General features: G+C 38.5%; 1 protein-coding gene across 4 annotated transcripts in view; it reads left to right on the top strand.

The window, feature by feature from the left end:
• The window catches only part of MGAT4A (alpha-1,3-mannosyl-glycoprotein 4-beta-N-acetylglucosaminyltransferase A), a 71,788-nt gene that overhangs the window by 32,684 nt on the left and 18,208 nt on the right, over window positions 1-20,896 (top strand). For all 4 annotated transcript variants that reach the window (XR_011096194.1, XM_068681034.1, XM_068681056.1 and 1 more), the window contains exons 6-11: window positions 9,219-9,265; window positions 9,792-9,905; window positions 10,502-10,577; window positions 12,025-12,139; window positions 19,841-19,971; window positions 20,601-20,708. Coding sequence is in view for 3 of the 4 variants with exons in the window: in XM_068681034.1 (XP_068537135.1) it covers window positions 9,219-9,265; window positions 9,792-9,905; window positions 10,502-10,577; window positions 12,025-12,139; window positions 19,841-19,971; window positions 20,601-20,708 (591 nt within the window). In the remaining variant the exon portion in view is untranslated. The remainder of the gene's footprint in view (window positions 1-9,218; window positions 9,266-9,791; window positions 9,906-10,501; window positions 10,578-12,024; window positions 12,140-19,840; window positions 19,972-20,600; window positions 20,709-20,896) is intronic.

Below are 20,896 nucleotides of genomic sequence, written 5' to 3' on the forward strand. Positions count from 1 at the left end.
TCCCTTCCTGGGCTTCTGTTTGTTCTTAAACAAAAGGAAGGGCTTTTGCTCTTAAAATAGCTTTGACTGTGGGGTTTCCTAGCCTAAAATGTGTTAGACTGTTATTAGCATTAACGTTTGCATTAATGAAGGCTATTCAAAAATACATTAGGGCTTTGATCAACCATGCCTCTATTAAAGATGATGGCAAAAGCTTCTGAAAAATGGTATGGCCTCTGCTGAACATTTGTGCAGCTCAAATACAACAAGAAATGGTTCGTAGTATGAGGTTAGGTAATTTTACTAATAATTTTAAAACTACTATTTGTGGTTTCTGTATAAGCTATACAGAATATAAGCTATACCACCACCACCAACAACAACGAAAAAGTAAGAGTTTACAAAATTATTTTTCCAAGAGAACTACGTGAAAAGTGGTATTTTGGAAGGATTACGCGAGGATTTTCTTGCTGACTCAAACTGAGAAATTGAATTGACTGTGTGTAATAAGCATTGCTGGGAGACAGTCATAAACGACAGTTTCTTTGCGCTAAGCACCCTAAAACTTCTTTAATGATTAATTCCTTTCTTTTAGCAGTTCTATCTCACTTCTTTCTCACAAAATTGACTTTTCTGGAACCCAACTTGAAAATTACAGCTAATGGCCTTCTGCAAACAGCATGAACAGTGTAAACAGATAAGCTAGTAAATATAGGTGCATTATGGTTGCTAAATAAAGAGATCTGCATATTCATTTACTGTATGGATATTTCTCAGTAATGTGATCATACACAGTAAATTTCCATACTGAAAGTTCAAGGAATTCTAAAATACCTCGGTTGATGTGATACCTAATCACCGATTTAAATAATTACTAGAATTGCTTGACAGTAAACTGTGCAATTGTCCCAGTAACTGACATATGTCTGTGTTCTCCAATTTGTTAAAATAATTTTATTGCAGAATAATTTGCAGGGATTAATTAGGATGACTAATAAATAGGCATGAATCATTATACGTCTATACTTAAAATCTTTTTATTCCCCTTGACTGTGTAGTTAGCTCAGATGCTCCTCAGATGATTTAAACAAACGATTCATCTCTCACCAACCTGGTTTGCATGAAAACCTTCTTTCTGAAGAAACTATAGGCTCTGGGTTTAAGGAACTGTGAACTCCACATGAAAATGACTGTCCAGTTTTTTATTATTATTATTATTTTTCATAGGGATTGCAAATAACAAGGGAAACAAGGTTTTGAAATACTTTACATAATAGTGGAACAACAGACATAAATATGTATGAGAGAAGTTAAAATATTTTTTGGTATCTAAACAAGATATTTTTTTGTATGAGATCTCATTTACCACGAAGAAAGTGCATCTTAGACTTGTTCTAAATATATCACAAATTATTGTCAGTCCACTTCATTAATCAGTGACTGTGCTTAGCACAGCCTTTTGTACAAACAGTAATCAATGTATATTGGAAAGACCACAAGTCCTTGATTTGACCAAGAATATCAAAAAGGCAAATCACTTCAGAAAGAATCAGAAGACACTCAGAGCTATGCAAAAGGATTTTGCTAATGTTACATAGTACTGATTACATCTGATTGGGCAGTAATTGTCCAGCCATTTGCTCTTGGAGCACCAGTCCATGTGCTACGCTTTCTCACACATTGCTTATTAAGTCTTAGACTGTTTCACATGTGATCCTAGCATAAACATACACATGTATACGTATGTATGAATGTGTATATATCAAATAAATTAAAGCTAAACAAGGATGTTTTGCTAAATAACATAATCATCACCAGGTAATTTTAAGGGCCTGCACAAGTGGTAACCTTTGTTTTGGATTTAAAACCAGTCAAGATGACCGCAGTTTCTAGTTATAATGCTAGCTCTTGTAACTAGAGGGCAGGTTTGTATACCAGTTATAAGTACCTATGTAAACTGCTGCTATATTCTCAGCATCTTTAGCATCTGAAGAGTGTGGACTGTTGATACTAGGCACCATCACAGGACTTTACATTTCTCTTGTCATGGTAATGGCTAGCAAAGTTTCACATGGGATATATAAAACATTTCTTAGATCTCAGAGAAAAATTTTGACAGGAGTTTGAAACCTGCCATGGACCTGAGACAAACTTAGTGTCTCAACAGAAAGATGAAATTGTGCTTTTTTCTCAAGCTCTAGGTTTGAATGACTGAGATACTTCTCTTTGATACCTTTTGAGATGCTCCAGGGCCACAGTAACTATCTGATGTTTCTCATAAGGGAACATCACTGTTCTCACCAGTAACATTGAGAGCATACATTTGTGAGATGAAAAGTAGCAGTAATAATCTGAGTTCAGAAGCCTTACAGGTGAATTTGTACCTGGATGATTGACTGAATTAACACTGTATTAAGAAGCAAGTTTAGGACAACGTTCTCACATTTTACTACTGTGGTCTGCCTTGGCCTAAAGACGGTAAGGACAAATTCCTTCTGACCTCCAAGTAAACCACACAGTTCATTGAAGTGTGCTTTTGATTGTACACAACTGCTACCTACGTTTGACTGGAAAAAATAGACCTTTTCAATGATTTACAGGCTCACCCAAGGACACGCAAAGATTTCCCCAGGTTTCCAGGCCACATGTTCTCCTTTCTTTCAGACTCTACAAAGAAGGCTTTGTCTGTAATACATTACGAAGTTAGTTGAAAGCTATATGATGTTAACATGACTTCCACTTAAATGTGCTGTTTTGAGTTGTCCCTTGACTTTTTGTTCTGGCTATCCTTCTTAAAATCTAAACTTGCTCTCTGATGTGGTGCTGTGGTTCACGGCACAACACCTAGGGACTGGTGCCTTCATGACTGAGGAGGTGGCATGCAGGATACAAGGGTAGGGACAAATGAGAGTGGAGTGATAGAAGAATAAACTTGTATTTCTGCTATTGCTGTGAAAGGCTTCGCATTGTGAAACCCTGTCCACTAGACTTTTTTTTTCTTTGTACGTTGTTCCCGTGTTTAACTTGAAACTGCTGCTTCAGATCTGAAAGCAGAAACTGTATTCCTGAAATAATCTTTTTCAGCTGTATTGGTTGAACTTTAACAGATATTGTTACCTTTTTCCACAGGCTTTGTTTATATCCTTACACTGTTGAAACCACTGCTGCACTTCTATTCCTTAGGGCTTTTTCACTGCATAAATCTTCAAAAACATGGCTAAATGCTATTTTAGTGGATGATTTTTCCTAGGTGAAGTTTAAGGTCTTGTATATAGGTAATTATATTCATATGTACTTTCACCATTTCAAGTCAAACACAGGTTTACTTTGCCTTTTCTGGAAGTTGTTCAGTTTTGCATTGCTTGTTATTTAAATTACATTGTAAAAATATTCCACCCGTGTTCTACAAGGATGGTGAAAGATCAGATAAAATTGTTGAAATGCACAAGCAATTAAATTACTAATTTATTTTTTGGGGGGGAGGGTGGGGTGGAGGGTGTTGTTTCTTGAATAAGTTAAGACTGATTTATAGTAGCTAATCATTTAAGAATTAAGGTCTGGGCAAGCTGACAGACTAGATAAACCACATTGTTTAGAAGGTCCTGTACAGTTGCTGTCTCAATTCTTCACTGCTTTCCCTGCAGCTTCCCTTCCTGAATTTATAGTATTTTGATAGTTTTAGTGCCATCTTTTGTCTGTTGGTGCTTCTCTTCCTAAAACCAACTCTTAATGACAACTGAAATAGAAATTTAATCCGAACAGATGTTTGGTCTGCTGAGGGAATATCTGACAGGCTAACAAAGATTGGAAGGGACCTCTGGAGATCTGGTCCAAGCCCCCTCCCCTGCTCGAAACAGAGTCAGCTGCACTAAACCTGTGCATTTTGCAGAGCATTTCAACTTGCATCTTGAAAATTACAGCTTGTTAAAAAAGTTAAGCTACCAGAACTAGAAAATCATAGAATCACAGATTGGTTTGGGTTGGAAGGGACCTTTAATGACAGACTAGTTCCAACCCCCCTGCCATGGGCAGGACATCTACTACATCAGGTTGTTCAACTGCACTGCTTGTACATGGTATCGTAGCATTCCATCATTTCACCTGCTTTTTGTGTGTGGGGGTTGTTTTTTTCCTACTCCACATGGAGATACGTAATACAAAAATGAAGTGCTCATTAGCCAAGTGTCAATGTTGATGCATACAGTTTAATTTTGTATAGCAGCTGCTATTTTGTAGTGCTTTATTTTGCCAAAGTCCAGTGTTCAGCGCTTGTGGTGGGAACGTCATGGAAACTGGGATAAGACTAGTGTTCAGTGGGAAACTATGAAAAACTTATAATTTAAGTGACGTCTCCAGTAAGTGCAGAGAAGCTTTTTCAGGAAAGAGTTGGACAGAAAATAAAATGGGAGAAGAATCCCATGCTTTGCGATGGAATGTAGTTGCCTGAAATTCATTTCAATGTTTTTGCTTCTTCTGCCTTTACCATGTCTCGTTCATTCAGTGGTTTGATGCAAAACACCTGTGCACTTACTCTGCCTGTGCATCAACCAAGCTCCAGTCCTGTTTGGACTCACTGTTATTGCTTGTTTAGATTTTATATACATGTATGTGGATTTGAACTAAGTCTCTGTTTGTGGTGGTAGGGATGCAATCTGGATGCCTCTAAATGAAATTAAGAGGCAAAATCTGAAATGAAGACAACATTTTTCATAGAGTGCGTAGCTAAATTGTGAATGTTTTTGCTACTGGATATTGTGAAATACAAGTGAGTAAAAAGGTTCTGGAAGGCATTAAGCAAATTCGCAGAGAACAGACACAGGAGGAGTTATTGCATCTAATGATATGGATGCTACTCAGGCCTAGAAATTATAAATTGTTAATTGCTGAGAACTGGGTGGTGTATGAAAATAAGAAAGATTTGTTCTGTACGTACCCTGTTTATTACTTTTTTTTTCCTGAGCATCTACTACTGGCTAAGATAGCACATAACTTCTGGTGCCTTTGTTCCGTACTGCCATGGTTTTCCTTACATTTTGAGAAGCAGTTCCCCTTCTGTATGCTTGAAGGTATTAAATGGATAGGTTTTAACAATATGAAAGAGTTGGTTCTTAAAACTAGAAATCTTTTCCTCTGACATTTGGTTAGCCATTAAGGAGAGCATTCTAACCTCTTGTTTTCTCTGCTAGCTAATATATTCTACTGCTTTGCTATGTGCATCCTCACTCATAAAATCAATAAAAAAAATTGGACTTTTGTTCACTGCTGCTGTGGTTCTTTGTGTGTTTGTTATGAATAACAGTGTTTGTTCAGACAAACCTTAGAATAATTGCAAACTTGAAATATGGCCTCACATAAAGTAGAGAAGGTACTTTAAGCAATTGTAGAGCAGCATCTTAAAAAAAACAGGAAATTTGAGAAAGACACCGACGCTCTGAAACTTTTTTTCCACAATGCACTCCAGGTTTTCTTGTAGAGAGATTCATCAAAGCGCTGTGTGTGTCTGTCATCAAAATAGCTGATATATGAGTTAAACCTTAGATGTTGCCAGTTCGGGCTTATGAAACACCATAGACTTCATAAGCTAAAATCTTTTTTTCCTGATGAAAGATTAGGTAGGCTCAAGGGAATACTGGCGAGGTACATGGAAAAGGGGTCTACCAAGGAATATTAAATATACAAAATCACACGTGTCTCAGGAAGTAACCTGAACTGAAGGTAGTCAGAGCATGGATGGTAGCAGGAGGAAGTACTGTGCGTGCTTGTCCTGTTTGTACTCTTTTCTATGTATCCATTTTTGGCTGATGCTGATGTTGGAAGCAAGATGCTGAGCTGGGCGAATCCTTGGTCTTGATCTAGTATGAATGAAAAAAGGAGGATGTCTCGTGCCACATGTTCTTGTTCTATCTGAGATCAATAATTTCTTATGACTAGGAAGAAAGAATGGGCAGGAAAGATTTGAACTGCTGATATTTGAAATAACCACTCCTCTTTATGCCTTTCATTAGTCCTCAGAGATCTACTTAACAAGACAAACTTGTTTTTGAAGCTCCACGATTCATTGATAAGATGCATCTTTTTGGCTGGCGGTGTTAACTCTTTGGCCGTGGACTATCGCAATTTGGCATTTAATCTTTAAGGAGATTCGTTCTTGAAATGTTAATTTTTGCTTCTTTTTTTCTCAGGTTCCAAACTGCTAGGGACTATTTCATCTTCAACCTCAAAAGTTTTGCGAAGGAATGTTAACGCCTTCTAATTTAGCAGACAAAAGCATTCATTGTTGTTTTCTTACAGGTTGTGCTGCTTTGATTGGGATCACCAGTGACATTTCCTTTCAATAGATGCAAATAGCACTGACACCACGAGCCAGGTTCTTCATAGCCATTCCAAGGTCAAACTGGTATCTACCAGATGATCTTCAATGCAAGCCTGAAGAACAGTTACACTTTCTTTCATGGATGATTTCCTTTTGATTAATTGGGATTTGTCTCTTCCTCTTTAAGGTTCTCAGAGAAGACAAGGTCTCCTTTATATTATCTGTTGTTCATACTTGTTTGCAGCAGTCTCATGTCCCGTAGGTCGATAAAGAGGACCATAGGTCTTACTTTATCAGGCAGTAAATGCCTTCTTCCTCAGAAGTGGGGAATGGATCTCGGTCGATAATAGATTTTTCCATCACTCTTCAGTTACTGGCTGAATTTATTGATAGTGCTTGGAAGATCCTTAGGCTAGAACAATTCTCTGACTGTTCCAGATATCCTGCCATTACTGCACTATGAAGTCTTCTCTGTAGTTAACTCTTCCCTTGGGTATTGCGACAGATTGATCAAATTAATTGGACGCTCTCATATTTATTTCATCAGGTTGTGTGAAATAACTTCTGAGTGCCACCGTCCTGGCACCTGTCCACAGCTGAAGGGCATTGGCAAAGGTCCCATTTAGCGTTAGGCTGGGTAATGAGAAGAGGTGGTCGCCTCTGGAGGTTCTGACGTGGAAGGATGGCACACAGCCTGCTGTCCTGAGGGGAGAGTTTGGTGTTGAAACCCTGCTTCCGAATCTCAAATGCTGCTGGTAGATAAAAATGCGCTTATTTAGACATAATGGCAGGATATCAAGTTGGTAATGCATTTGCTCACATGAAAAATGGCATCAGCTATTTCAATCTCGATGTTCTTTTTCATTGAATATTGAATTCAATACGACATTGAAAGTCTATGGGCTACATCACTTTAATGCGAATCTAGTGTGATCCCAGTTCAGACTGGGAAATTGCCAACCTGGTGTGTGAGAGAGACGCACACGCAAAGAAATAGTTGGAAGTAGGGAAAGAACTCTTATTCCAAACTCTCTAATCTTTCTGGATGTGGTCCATTTTGTATTAAGGAAGTCAGCTTTTAAAAGCACTGTAAAACAGGACAAGGCTATGTTCATTTTAAGGAGAGTTACAGTGAGGCAGGGGCTTCTGACTAAATGTATGCTTCCAGTTAGGATAAAATACTGCTTGTATTTTAATATCTGGAATACTATATAGAGACTAGCTGTGCTTTTGGTGACTATTCATTTAAAAACAAAACAAAAAACCCCACAACCTGTTTTCTTACGTAATTACATTACGGACAGTTTAACAAGTATTTGACTTATTAGTACTAGACTGAGTAGCTGGAGTTTGGAATGTCAACTAAAAATTCAGATTGTTTCTTTTTCCTATGTTGACTAAACAACATTTTTTAATGTTTAAAAATAAAGACAAATTTTGAAAAAAGGAAAAGATAGAAATAACGATTATTGAATTATCATTACGTAGTGATTTGCAGCTATTAACTCACAACAGAAGAAGTTGTGTTAGACTCCATTCTTGTAGAGAACTGTGCCTGAACAATCCATATGTGTAATTAAAGACTCAGTGATACGTGAAGGTCCATATGGGTCTGTGAGTCTGCTTGGGTGGAACTCATCGTGGGACAAGTTTTAAATTGCTAACACCTTAACTGCTTATTAGGATTTCTGTCCTGTGAAGCACTAGGAATAGTGCTTACAAAGGAAATACATATGGAAAAAAAAAGCATGACAAATGCTTTCAACTCGCTTCTTCATATAGCGTTTGCAACCTGCTTTTGGAAGAAACCCACTGCTGTCCTTTTTGAAAATGTGTGTGTCACTGGCATTATGTTGGATTTTATAAAAAGTAAATCTTTAAAAATAGGAATGGTGATTTCTAAGATCAAAGGGTAAGAACTTTTATCAAACAAGATTAGTGGTTCCATAGAAATGCTTGGGAAGGATTTATTCTCGGTGTGTATAATCTCTTAATGATAATCTGCATTACAAATTCATCAGAAAGATAGTATGAACTGTTCCTTTGTTTCCAGCATTTCAAAGGCAGCTGTTTCTGCAGAAACCTCATGAGCTACCAGAATCTATGTTGATTTACAGACTGTAACTTTTATTTTTAAAACTGATAAATAATATGTCAAATTATTAGATTAGTAAGTACAGCAAAGAGTAGTTTTTCTTAGTCTAGTTTATGAATTCAAAACCTCTCCTTTCCTGCATGTGTATGACCAACTTAGTAGGTTGCATAAGAAGCCAGTTCTGGCGAATTAGGTGATGTATACTCTTTATGAACGTCGGAATTATTTTTTTAACCAACAAGTAATTTTTTTAGAATATTTGCATCTTAAGAACCAGGTAATTTATCAAATTAATAGTCCTTCAGGTTTAGTCTCTGATGCAAAAAAGCAGCCCTTGTTAGGAAAACAGCATGTTCGTTGTTGTCTGAGGTTGGGTTATCCATGCTTTAACTGCAAAGTGTAGGAGATGTATTTATGAAAGAGGTGTCTGTTTATTGCCTTGTTCTTCAGAAATCTTTCCTTGATAATGTTTTTGTATAGTGCAATATTGTTAACAATAGTATGTTCTTCCTACACAAACACTGGGTGATCATTTTGTCATTAAGATTATGAACTGCAAGAAAATGCCAGTTTTGCATTAGGACTGTCTATTAAAAGCAGACATAAAGCAAATGTTATTTCTCTATGTTTACATAAAAGAATCGTTTCTTCTTCTGTTAATCAAAGGACACAGTTACCAGAGTGATGTGCTCCTGTATTACTAAAATATATTACACACTGAAATTGATTTTCAAGTACCTCACCAGTTGTTGTCACTGGTTTCTTTTAAAGAGTAGCTGCAAAACGGTTAAGTATTTCATTTGATAGTGTGTTTTTATTTTTGTTTTTCAGACTGATCTTGATTATGTTAACAACGTTGTTGCAAGCCTGGAAAAAGAGTAAGTTGTAGTTCTAAATAACATTGCGATAAGTAATAAAAAGCATTAGGGAAATAGAAGTTCATACATTTTTGTATTTTGGGGTTTTTGTACTTTCGAACCAAAAGGTATTAGATAACAAATTAAGGGCAATGATTCAGTCAGTTAAGTTGTAAAATAATAAATGGAATTAAATTGATTTTGTGCACCATCAATAGATTTAGTTGCCTTAAAATAAATGGGAATTTGTGACATCTCAGTTACTGTCTTGTATTCCGTACATTCAAAGAGAACTGTAGGAAAAAGAAAAAAAGGCAGTGTTTAGAATCTAGTTAGAATTTTGATTCTTGGTCAAGAGACTGAGGCTATGCTTTTCTGAAAAAGCTATTAGGGAAAACAATATCTTCTATAGTAATTTTACTTCACATCCCTTATTTGAGTAAGTCATTGCTATAACCAGGCATAGTAACTATACCAACAGGAAGCTAGCAGGAAGTCTACAGAACTGAAAATATCTCGTATGATTTTATGATGCTTCTTTTGGCAGATTTTCTACAGAGATCAATTCTGGCTTGGTGGAAGTAATAGCCCCTCCTGCATCTTACTATCCTGACTTGTCAAACTTGAAAGAGACATTTGGAGACTCAAAAGAGAGAGTGAGGTTAGTTTATTCCTCCAAATCCTTTCCCATCTCCTCCCACATTCACACTTTTCTTGTTTATAACATGACAAGTGGGATGTGAATTCTTTAAATGTTTTCTTACTGTAATTCTTGAAAGTGTGGGGAAGTGAAATGAGCACTGAATCCTTTTCAGTCTTATCTGCATGCTGTTCTGTGCATGATCAGAGCCTAATGCTGAGCTTGGTTGAACTCATTTAATGTTAGATTCTGGGAGGCGAACAGAGACTTTTGTTGTGTTTTTTGTTTGTTTACTGTTTTTCTTTCTGAAATATGGTGTAAAACCCAGTCATTCCTGCTGAATTACTATTTAAAATGCACATGTGTTTTAGTGAAATGCTAGGTAGTTTTCACAAAATAGAAATCAGAATAAACCATTTTTTTGTCTGTATTAAAGTATAAGTTGGAAGCTTTGTTCCTTTTTTTCAGACAGGATTTCCTGAGGGAAAGATGCCAAAAGCAGTTGTCCTAACATTTCACCAATATGCGTCATTTTCATAGTGAGATTTACTTTGAATTACCAGCGTGTATTGAAAGAACTTTTTTTTATTATCCTTAAGTTTTTAATTGAATTTCAGATGGAGAACAAAGCAAAACTTGGATTACTGCTTTCTCATGATGTATGCCCAGAAGAAGGGAGTTTATTACATTCAGGTAACTTTCTGTTCTTTGTTTTCAAATGAGTCTACATAAATTTTCAATTGAGTCTCCAGAAATCATGCTGTTGGGTACATCAGAAGGACCAAGACAGAGCAGAGATAACATGGTTCCATACTCGGAGGGCACTAAGTATGGGCGTAACGGTGTCTGAGGAAGTAATCTGTGGAGTACCCTGTCTCTGAAGTAGAAAGCTATTTGTCATATATGATTGATTTTATCTTAAGAAGCTTAGCAAAAAAGGTGAAGGAATGTAGACAGCTTAACTACTGTTTTCTCCCTTGTCCCCCAGCTGAGGTACAGCTGAGTCTCCTAGGCAGAAAACACCAGCATAGTTTTGAGTGAAATTGAGCTAAAATCTATTTTTCTTTCTCTTGAAAGCAGGTGCAATGTCACTTTAATATGACTCTTTGGTGTATAGGTACATTTTGAATGTGTTGCCAGACTTGTTTTCTTTTTTTCTTTCATTTTTTAAAAGAGGTTCTCAAGAATACAGTTAAGCAATTAATCTTAAGTTGAATTTAGTTCAGAATTGTTCCTGTCATGCCTTCCTGCTTTGAAGCAGAAGCCTTACCTATAGGTATGGCAGATCTAGTGGGTTAGCTGTGCTTATGATCTTTATTTAGATTTTGGGACTGTATCCTCTGGGTGTAACGCCCCACTCATCTAGTTTTTACAAAGCAAGCTCTGCTGTCTGCTCTTTGAAAGCTGTTGGAGACTCATTTTTCCTGGAAGCTGTGCAGCCAGTGACATATTGACAGCCTGTTTGAAACTAGGCAGTCACACGAATGTTAGTGCCAGCACAAGGGGGAAGAGCATGAATGTTCTAGGAGATAGGACAGGAGGAGCAGCATCCTTAAAGCAGCAGCCTTCACTTAGTGTGAACTAAAAGGATTGTAGCACAGCATCTTGGGAATTGCTCTGTCTGGACTACGCACCTGTTCTTCTCTTTGGCAACCAAAATAGAAAATGGGGAAATGAATCCTGGCTCTGCAGATAACGTGTCTCTTAGCTTCTAAGAGGAGACATTATTTTAGTATTAGTAGGGAAGTGAGTAAACTGAGTCACATTTTCATACAGATAGTACAGAAGTTCTAGTTTTTCGCCACATAATGTCCTGATGATGTCACTTAGTCTAAAATTATTTCATGGAAGATTCTTCACTGAAGAAAGAAGCTAGATAAGCAATGTGATTTTAATGCCTAGTTTACATCTCCATTATGTTGAGATATGTTCAGATTCTGGATTAATTCTCCACAAACAGACTGTGATCCCTATAATAGTTATTCTTGTCTGTAGAGTCTAGGCTTTATAGCAGTGCTTGTGCTAGAAATACATGGATATGGGTTAGCAATGTATTACAAATCAGTATTTCCCACTAGTACTTTTCCTATTGCTTTGGTGTTATTTTATTTATAGTGATATCATTGCTACCTTCCTCTAGCTTGAAGATGACATCGTTGTCAAGCAGAATTATTTCAGCACAATAAAAAATTTTGCGCTTCAGCTCGCTTCTGAAGATTGGATGATTCTAGAATTTTCTCAGCTGGGTTTCATTGGTAAGAAAATGTTCATTTCAATAGTTCGAAAGAACACATTCATCCTTAGATGCTGTGATTAATAGTGATCTGACTTCAAAGCTATCTTCTTTGTACTGGAAATAGACCATGAATTAGAAATTCATTGGCTTTTTTAGTAACTCTGTGGTTTAACTCATGTTTGCTTTTGTTAGGCTTTTCGTCTATTTTTGTATAGCAGTTAAATTCAAACTGTTGGAAATGAAGACATTTTTATAACCAAAAGTTGGTATATTTATAAAAATATTAACAGTTCAACTGCAGGGAATTACCTATTTTAAATTTGACTGCAGTTAAAATAGAAATATCATTGCAACGCAAAAGACTGCAAAGTAAAAGGAAAGAAGCATAAAAATTAACTCCACCTAAAACAGTCTCACTGGTGTTTATGACAAGAGCTCCAAAAAGAACCAACAGACATTGGTTTGTCTTGGTTGCTAAGCCTGTTCTATCTTCACTGGTCTGCTCCATCCAGGAGAAGTTATGACAGTCCTCTCCTTAGAGGCAGGTTGGATCTGTCTGTCATTTGCAGTCAACAACAGTGAGAGAAGCTAACGCAGCATCTGGGGCTGTAATGGGTTGACTACCAGGGGGCTGATGAAATTACCTTATGAGTATTTGTTCTGTCTTACACTCATACATTTTTACAGAGAGATACTAGTCTTAACAGGAAAACAATGAAAGAAGTTTTGAAGGGATTTCACAAATTGAAAGGATATTTCGTTATTGCAGTGATGTGTCATGAACCAGCACGAAGTGGTTTTCATGTGTCATGAAAAGCACCAAGGTGGAGATATTAAATTAAACTAAATCAGGCTGGGGAGATTCCTATGCTATCCTTTTTAGAGCTCAGCATCAGATGTGTTGCTGAGGCAATGGTTTTCTGATATTCAGCATTTCAGAGACTGATAGATTTGAAAGAAAACCAGCAGTCATTTTCTAAAATCCTGTTAGGGTACAAAATTGTGCTTCGTACATTTGCCTGCCAGTCTCACCTATGATGAAGAGCACAAGAGGAAATGGGCAGAGGGAGGTCTCCTCATCCCCTTTCTGGCTACCCACATAACCAGTCTGCTTGGTTGCCTTGGGCTACCAGCAGAGAACGATTTCAGCTGCAACATATGTGACTGGTATTTTTGCCTCAGAGCTGGAGAGAGAAACAGGAAACGGAGCTGCCTATCATGGAGAAATAAGCATTTAAATAATTTACTGGAGCTTTTGTCTTAAACAGACTTGTCTTGGCTCTCTGTGGTTTTTGCAGGTGGAGAAATTGCTTGAATAATGGCATCTGATACAACTTTATTTCTACTTTTTTAATCGTGGACTTAGATGGGGTTAGAGTTTTAACTCCTGTCCTAATTACATTTTGAGTGTAAATTCTGGGTGAAGTTTCTAGGCTGTAGAAGCAACTTACCTCCATTCTGCATTTGCTTAATTAGCGCAGTACAGATGGAATGGTAGAGTGCAACACTTGCAACTTGCATTTTTGTAATACTGAGATATCAAAATGGGCATAAAACCAACGGTTTAGGGCAAGCGCTGTCTAGCGCCTGCAAATATATTTCAGAAAGCTTTTTTCTGTATTTCGCCTTTCACATCCCTGTGTTCTCAGCCCTGTATAGAGAGGACAGAGTCTAAGCCAGAAGGGTTAGTTAGATGGTTCTTTTTAATACTGAGATTTGGCTTAATCGTATGCTAAGCTGTATAAAAATACTTGAAAGCGTGTTGTCGTTGTTCCTGTATTGTCTACATGCTGATTGTTTGCAGTGGAGGCTCTAAAGACAGCTGTAATTACATTTATTTCTTATCTCCTTTGGCTAGACATCCCTGTTCTGGTCCTTGTATCATATTTGCTTGCCTCCTATCTAATTAGATACTATCAGTAGATTTTCAGATGCATTTAGCTACAGTTGTGCATCTTAATGTTATTTTTCTACCTAGAAAATTATTTTTTTCCCCACTGAATTTATCTACTTATCCTGTTTATAAGTTCTGAGAGAAGGATTAGTTATTCATGAAAGGGATTAATAGTTCTGGCTTGGAGACACATTGGTGTGCTGTAACTATATCCTGCATAGAAGTTGTATGTAAGTAATATGGATTTGTCTCGTCTCTACTGTTGCTTTATGGATCTTGACGCATTGGTACTATGATAATTTGGTAGTGCAGGGAGAAGAGCAAAAGTAGTTGCTTGCAATTTGGGATGATTTTTACGCGCAGATATCTGCGAGAGAAAGTAGAGTGCTGAATTGCTAGTGATTCAGAAGTAGTAACTTGAAAAGAGGTACGACTGATTCATCGTAAGCTATTGCAAGCCTTGATCAGCTTGCAAATTCTGCTAGGAAAGTGTTTTTTGTCATAGTGTATTTCTGAACTGAAAATCTAGCTTACGCAAGTGGTACATGAGGAAGTGGCAAATGCAACTGTTTAGGCTGACAGCAGAATTACAGAATTCTGTCACCTCTGCCATAGAGCAGAAGTTGCTTTCTTTGATTTTTTTTATTTTTTTTAGATTGTATTTTTTGATACTGAACGCAGAACCCTAAGTGCTGCCAAGTGCCTAATAAATAATGTGTGAGATGTATGCTGTTTCCCTGAGCAGCAATGTGGAAGGAGGTGTAGCGTTTGGATTCTGGGCTGCGCTGCAGTCCCTGGCATACCACGGTAAAGTCCTGCCAGACTTTTATAGCAACACCGATTTGTCTTCCAGCTGCTTGTGAGCTGAAGTGTTTTCCTGGAGATCTGCAATACCTTGTCCTGTTGCTGTAATGTCAACCGTCAGTTTTTTAATGGAGCAGTCGGAGATCATCTTCTTGGTTGAATTTTGCAGTCCCTCTGGATCTTATTTTACCCTGAGGTTTTAAGGCCTGTTGTTCTGATTTTTTTTAAGTTGTTCTGATCACAGTTTTACTCATGTTGTCCGCATAAGTGGAAGTTTGAGAAAAAATAGATCAAGTCAAATATCTGAGATATAAATAACTCCAAAGACATTTTGGTTCTAATGCTGGTAATTTGCATATCATAAACAGGGAAAACATTGAAAGGCTTGAACTGTAGTTAGAAAATAGGTGCTTGCAGGTATAAAGTTATTGTTGTAGACTGAATACATGCATCATAGTGCTTATACGGAATGCAAATGAATGAATGCAAATGAATCTTTGCAGTTCAGAGAACTGTAGAAAAAGTTTTTTTTATTTTATTTTGCATGTTTCTTAAACTTGCCAACAAAATGCTGTGAGAAGGTCAGAACAGTTCACTAGGGATAGCATTTAAATGCACTGAAAATGAGATGGAAGCCTTGGCAGGGCACAATAAATAGCAAAAAAATGTTCCACAATATTTTTTTTCAGCCCTGGCACTTGCTTTTGTCTATGTAAATAAAACAAAAGTGAGACAAAAAGAGAAAGTTTCTTCCACATCTTGTAAACCTCCAGGGATTTATGGAGCATCATCTTACCTTTGAGTCTAATTCTTTTGTGTTTTGAATTTTCCTTGCCAGTGCAGCTTGTGTGCACCCAGAATCTGAAGCCTCTGAAGTTTTGTCAGCAGAGTCTCCCTGATGCCTGTCTGTTCCCAGGCACTGTAACAAGTGCATGACCGCGGTGCGAGGCTAGCCATTGCTTCAATTCTTTCATATCCTCTTTGCTTTGAGGCAGTACGTGTTGACTCTTGGTTTTGCTTAGGTCTCTGGCTTAATGATTTTTGACTGCATATTAAGGATGGCCAATGGGCAGCCTGTAGGCTGGGTTTGGACGGCATCTGTATGACTTGATGGCTCCCAGCTCTGTGGGAGGTCACAGGACTGTGGGGCTCAGGCAAATGCTGCTGCTTGTTCTCAGGCCATGGCTATGCCCCAGGGGAGCCAGGCTGCTGCCGACACCCTCACTAAAGGGAGGCTAGGCAAGGGCTTAGCTGGTTTGGATTCAGAGGGGCTGGGCTGTCAGATCTGTGGAGCAGAAGTACTGGGCTGTTTACATCCCAAAAAATAGCTGTGGATGGTCAGGGGTCCGGAGCCTGGTGCAGATACAGTCAGCTGATGTTTACCTAGCATTTTCTGACTAGTTGCAGCTGAATGTGTCAGGCTGTGGGTTTTTTTGGTTGGTTTTGTTTTATTTCCCTGGTCTGCCCTGTAACATCACCATATTACCTTATATATGTATGTATATATAGTTAGTGTATCCTGTTTCTGTTTTAGATGAAATTAAGATAATTTAAATGAGGGAGAAAGAGTATATTCCTACTCTTACCTCCAGTCTTGTTCTCTGCTTATTTAATTATAGGTAAAGATCCTGTACCTTACCATTCAGGTTTAGTGGCATGGTCTGTGAGTGTCTTTTCACCACAGATGACAACTGAAGACTGCAATCTTTGTAGTCTTCAGAAGATGAGCTTATCAAAGGAAGATGTGGTGCTGAGCTGTGTCCTTGAGTAGAGGAAGAAAAGGATTCTAGAGCAGCATGAGTCCAGATAGCTCCTGGAGCAGGATAAACTGTTTCTTCAGGCAGTCAGCTTCCACTGGGGTTGGAATAATAGTGTGAGGATGTTTTTGTCTTCTGGTCCTGTGGTACTGTGCATCTCTGTCATCACATGGAAAGGTCCGTTTCCTGTGGAAGCAGGTGTGACTGACAGACTGCCTCAACAGGTGTCATCCAGAAATGACGGTTTCAGTCCCATAAACACTTGATGAGCCTCTCTGTTTTTAAGCTGATCTTTGATTAGGGTTTCTTGTATTTTTCCCTTCTCCTGTGCTGTGTTGTTGAAAGCAGTAGGCAGAGATGAATCATCAGGAAAATTGGGAGCCCGTTTAGCTGGAAGTGTGACAAGCTGAAAGAGCTGTTATTCCACATGAATATTTTACACAATATTGTACAAATCATTTGATTGTTTCCTACACATTTTTAAATATTTACTTCTACAAATAATGTTAAACAATATGACAACAATGTAAGTATGCAAATAGTAACAATATACTAATAAAAACCATGACATCTTTCCTATGTCTTTAAACAAGAAAGCTCTGCAGCAGTCCTTTGTTTAGTGGGAGTTGTCCCTTGTTTAGTGGGAGCCTCAACTTAGTCACACACCGTATTTTCAAGTGGAGATGTCTATTTGAGGACCTCGTTGCAGCAGGCACTAGCAAGTAATGTCAATGTTTTTGCAGTAAAAAAAGCAAAATTCAAGGTTTGTGTAAGGGATAAGTTCCTGATTTAGCAATGCCAGGTCAGTTAATGTATGTTACCACACTTCCTTCTCCACCCAACTGCATGAATGGTCTCCTTTATGTTCACAGCATCATTCCAATGGATGAAATAATTGGGGCTTATGTTAGATGCCGCTTCCATATTGTACTGTGTCATGATATAGTGTTTTTTCATTATTACTATTTTCGAAAAAGATCTAAATTTAATGGTTGGTGGTCTGTCTCTGCTGTTTGTACCTTCAAAAGCTGAACTTGTGTGACTGGACTGATAACACTTGCAAATTTCAAGCATGTCGCGGATGCTTGAAATTTACAACATGGAAAATAATAGACACACATCCGTAACTCTTCTTCCTCTATTTTTGCAGACTGAAAATATCTGTTCTTAACAAGATTGCATTGTAGTACACACTGAATATTTTAGTGGCATCCAGATACATTGCAATGAGTTCTTGTTTGAATAGTTGTTCTGTTTTATTTAGTTTTGCATAGCTGGCAGCTATGGAAGCAAGGACAGCCTGGGAGCAGTACAGAAAAATTGTCCGAGCAGCAAGGGATCAGGTTAGGAAAGCTAAAGCTCTGATATAATTAAATCTGGCTATGGACATCAAGGGCAACAAGACTTCCGTAAGTACATCAGTGATAAAACAAAGACTAGGGAAAATCTGTGCCCTCTCCAGAAGGAAACGAGAGACCTGGTTACCTGGGATATGGGAAAGGCTGAGGTACTCAACAACGTTTTTTTCCTCAGTCTTCATTGGCAAGTGCTCTAGCCACACTGCCCAAGAAGGCAGAAGAGACTGGGAGAATGTAGGATCGTCTCCTATCTGCTGTAGGAGACGATTGGGTCTGAGACCATCTAAGGAACCTGAAGGTGCACAAATCCATGAGCACTGAGGAAACTGGTGGATGAAGTTGATAAGCCACTGTCCATCATATTTGAGAAATTGTGGCAGTATGGTGAAGTTCCCAGTGACTGTAAGAGGGGAAACAACCCACATTATTAAAGAGGGGAAAAAAGAAGACCTGAGGAACTACAAGCCAGTCAGTCTCACCTCTGTGCCTGGCAAGATCATGGAGCAGATCCTCCTAGCATCTATACTAAGGGACATGGAAAATAAGGAGGTGATTGGTGACAGCCAACATGGCTTCACGCAAGTCATGCCTGAGAAATTTGGCCTTCTACGATGGGGTTACAATATTATTGGGTTAGTGAAGAGCAACTGACACCATCTACTGGACTTGTGCAAAGCATTTGTCCCCCATGATATCCTTGTCTCTAAATTGGAGAGATGTGGATTTGACAGATGGACCACTGAATGGATAAGGAATTGGCTGGAGGATCACATTCAAAGAATTGTAGTCAATGGTTCAGTGTCTAGGTGGAGACCAGTTGACAAGTGGTACTGGGCTGGTATTGGAACCAGTGCTATTTGACATCCTTATTGGTGACATGGACAGTGGGAGTGAGCGCACCCTCAACGAGTTTGCTGATGACACCAAGCTGTGTGGTGCAGTCAACATGCTGGAGGGAAGGGCTGCCATCCAGAGGGACCTGGACAGGCTTGAGAAGTGGGCACGTGCAAACCTTGTGCAGTTCAGCAAGGCCAAGTGCAAGGTCCTGCACCTGGATCACAGCAATCCTGAGCATAAATACAGGCCGAGCAGAGAATAAATTGAGAGCAGCCCTGAGGAGAAGGATTTGAGAGTACTGGGGGATGAAAAAAATCGACATGAGCTCGCAATGTGCACTTGCAGCCCAGAAAGCTAACCATGAGGGAGATGATTCTCCCCCTCTGCTCTCCTCTCAGACCCCACCTGGAGTGCTGTGTTCAGTTTTAGGGCCCCCAGCATAACAAGGGCATGGAACAATTAAGAGCAGGTCCAGAGGAGGGCCATGAGGATAATCAGGGCCTGGAGCACCTCTCCTATGAAGACAGGCTGAGCAAGTTGGGGTTGTTCAGCCTGGAGAAGAGAAGCTTCTGGGGAGACCTTAAAGGGGCCTAAAAGTGCCTAAAGGAGGCCTACAGGAAAGCTGGGGAGGGACTTTTTGTCAGGGAGTGTGGTTACAGGACAAAGGGTAATGGTTGTAAACTAAAAGAGGGTAGATTTTGACTAGATATTCAGATTTATTTTTTTTCACTCAGAGGGTGGTAAGGCCCTGGAACAGGTCGCCCAGAGTAGCTGTGGATCCCTGGAGGTGTTCAAGGCCAGGGTAGATGGGGTTTTGAGCAACTGGTCTAGTGGGGGAAGTGTCTCTTGCCCATGGTGGAGGGGATGGAACTACATAATCTTTATGGTCCCTTCCAACTCAAACCGTTCTGTGATTTTCTGAAAAGTACAGAGTTTTTAATAACATTGAGATTTCAAGTTGGTCATCACTAACATACCTTGTGATAGCACATACGTATCCATTATCTCAGTGATTTCAAAATACTATATTATCTTTAAAATAACTCCAGTTACTCTTAATGTCATTGCAGGTAAAATGTTCCAGTCTCCAGATATCACTCTTATTGTAGAGTTCATATTTATGTTTTATAAGGAGAAACCCATCGATTGGCTTCTGGACCATATCCTATGGGTGAAAGTGTGCAATCCTGAGAAAGATGCCGTAAGTTTGATTTATTAAGAAGCTTCTAAAATGCTTTCATGTTAGTGAACAAGTTGAGTTTGGTGAATTGAAGGCTAGCATACTGTGTATCCTGAAAGAATCTCTCCTGCTACCAAGATTTTAATCTCAAATAAACCTGCAGAGATGGTTTTCAGAGGCGTTATAATTGTTGTTTCAGATTTCAGAGATGGATGTAGTAGCTGGTGAAAGAAAAAGTCCAGTTAGTTTCTGTATGTAACACTCCTAAAATAAATTAATTCTTGTAACCCCTGCTGAGGCTCTGCAGAACACTACTACTTGGATAACAATCACAGAGAAGGTTCCAAATGGCGATTAAATAGAATTTTTGTCCTTCATTCCTCAAGTAGTAGCTCCCTTGCTGAAAGACTGAATAAATGAGTTCTGTGCAAGAAGGAAAAGATGTAAATTTCTCCTTTATTAACTAGTATTACATTTGCACAGCAGTCTTGCTCGATTTCTGGAACAAAACCAAGAAGAATTCAATAAATAAGTCTAGGTTCTTGTTGAGTCTTTTTGGTTCGTGTAACATCACATACTTTCAGTAAAAACTCAGCAACCTTCTGTTGAATTTACTCATGTGTTTTTTATCCCTCCCCTCTTTATTTCAGAAACATTGTGACCGACAGAAATCAAACCTACGAATACGCTTCAGGCCTTCTCTATTCCAGCATGTTGGCCTCCACTCCTCCCTGGCAGGGAAGATCCAAAAACTCACAGTTAGTAGCTGAACTTTTCCTTCCTTCCTAGAACAGGCTGATTTGATGAAAAATGTTTTAGCCTTTGAGAAAGCAGGCGCTTTCTTGGTTATCATTTTTGTGTTACTGCAGTTGGAATGAAATCTGATTTAAACTAGTTGCTATCAAGTATAAAAACTACCAATCTTAGCTTATTTTTGTTTATATCT

This window comes from Anas acuta, chromosome 1, assembly GCF_963932015.1.
Source record: "Anas acuta chromosome 1, bAnaAcu1.1, whole genome shotgun sequence".
Lineage (NCBI taxonomy): Eukaryota > Metazoa > Chordata > Aves > Anseriformes > Anatidae > Anas > Anas acuta.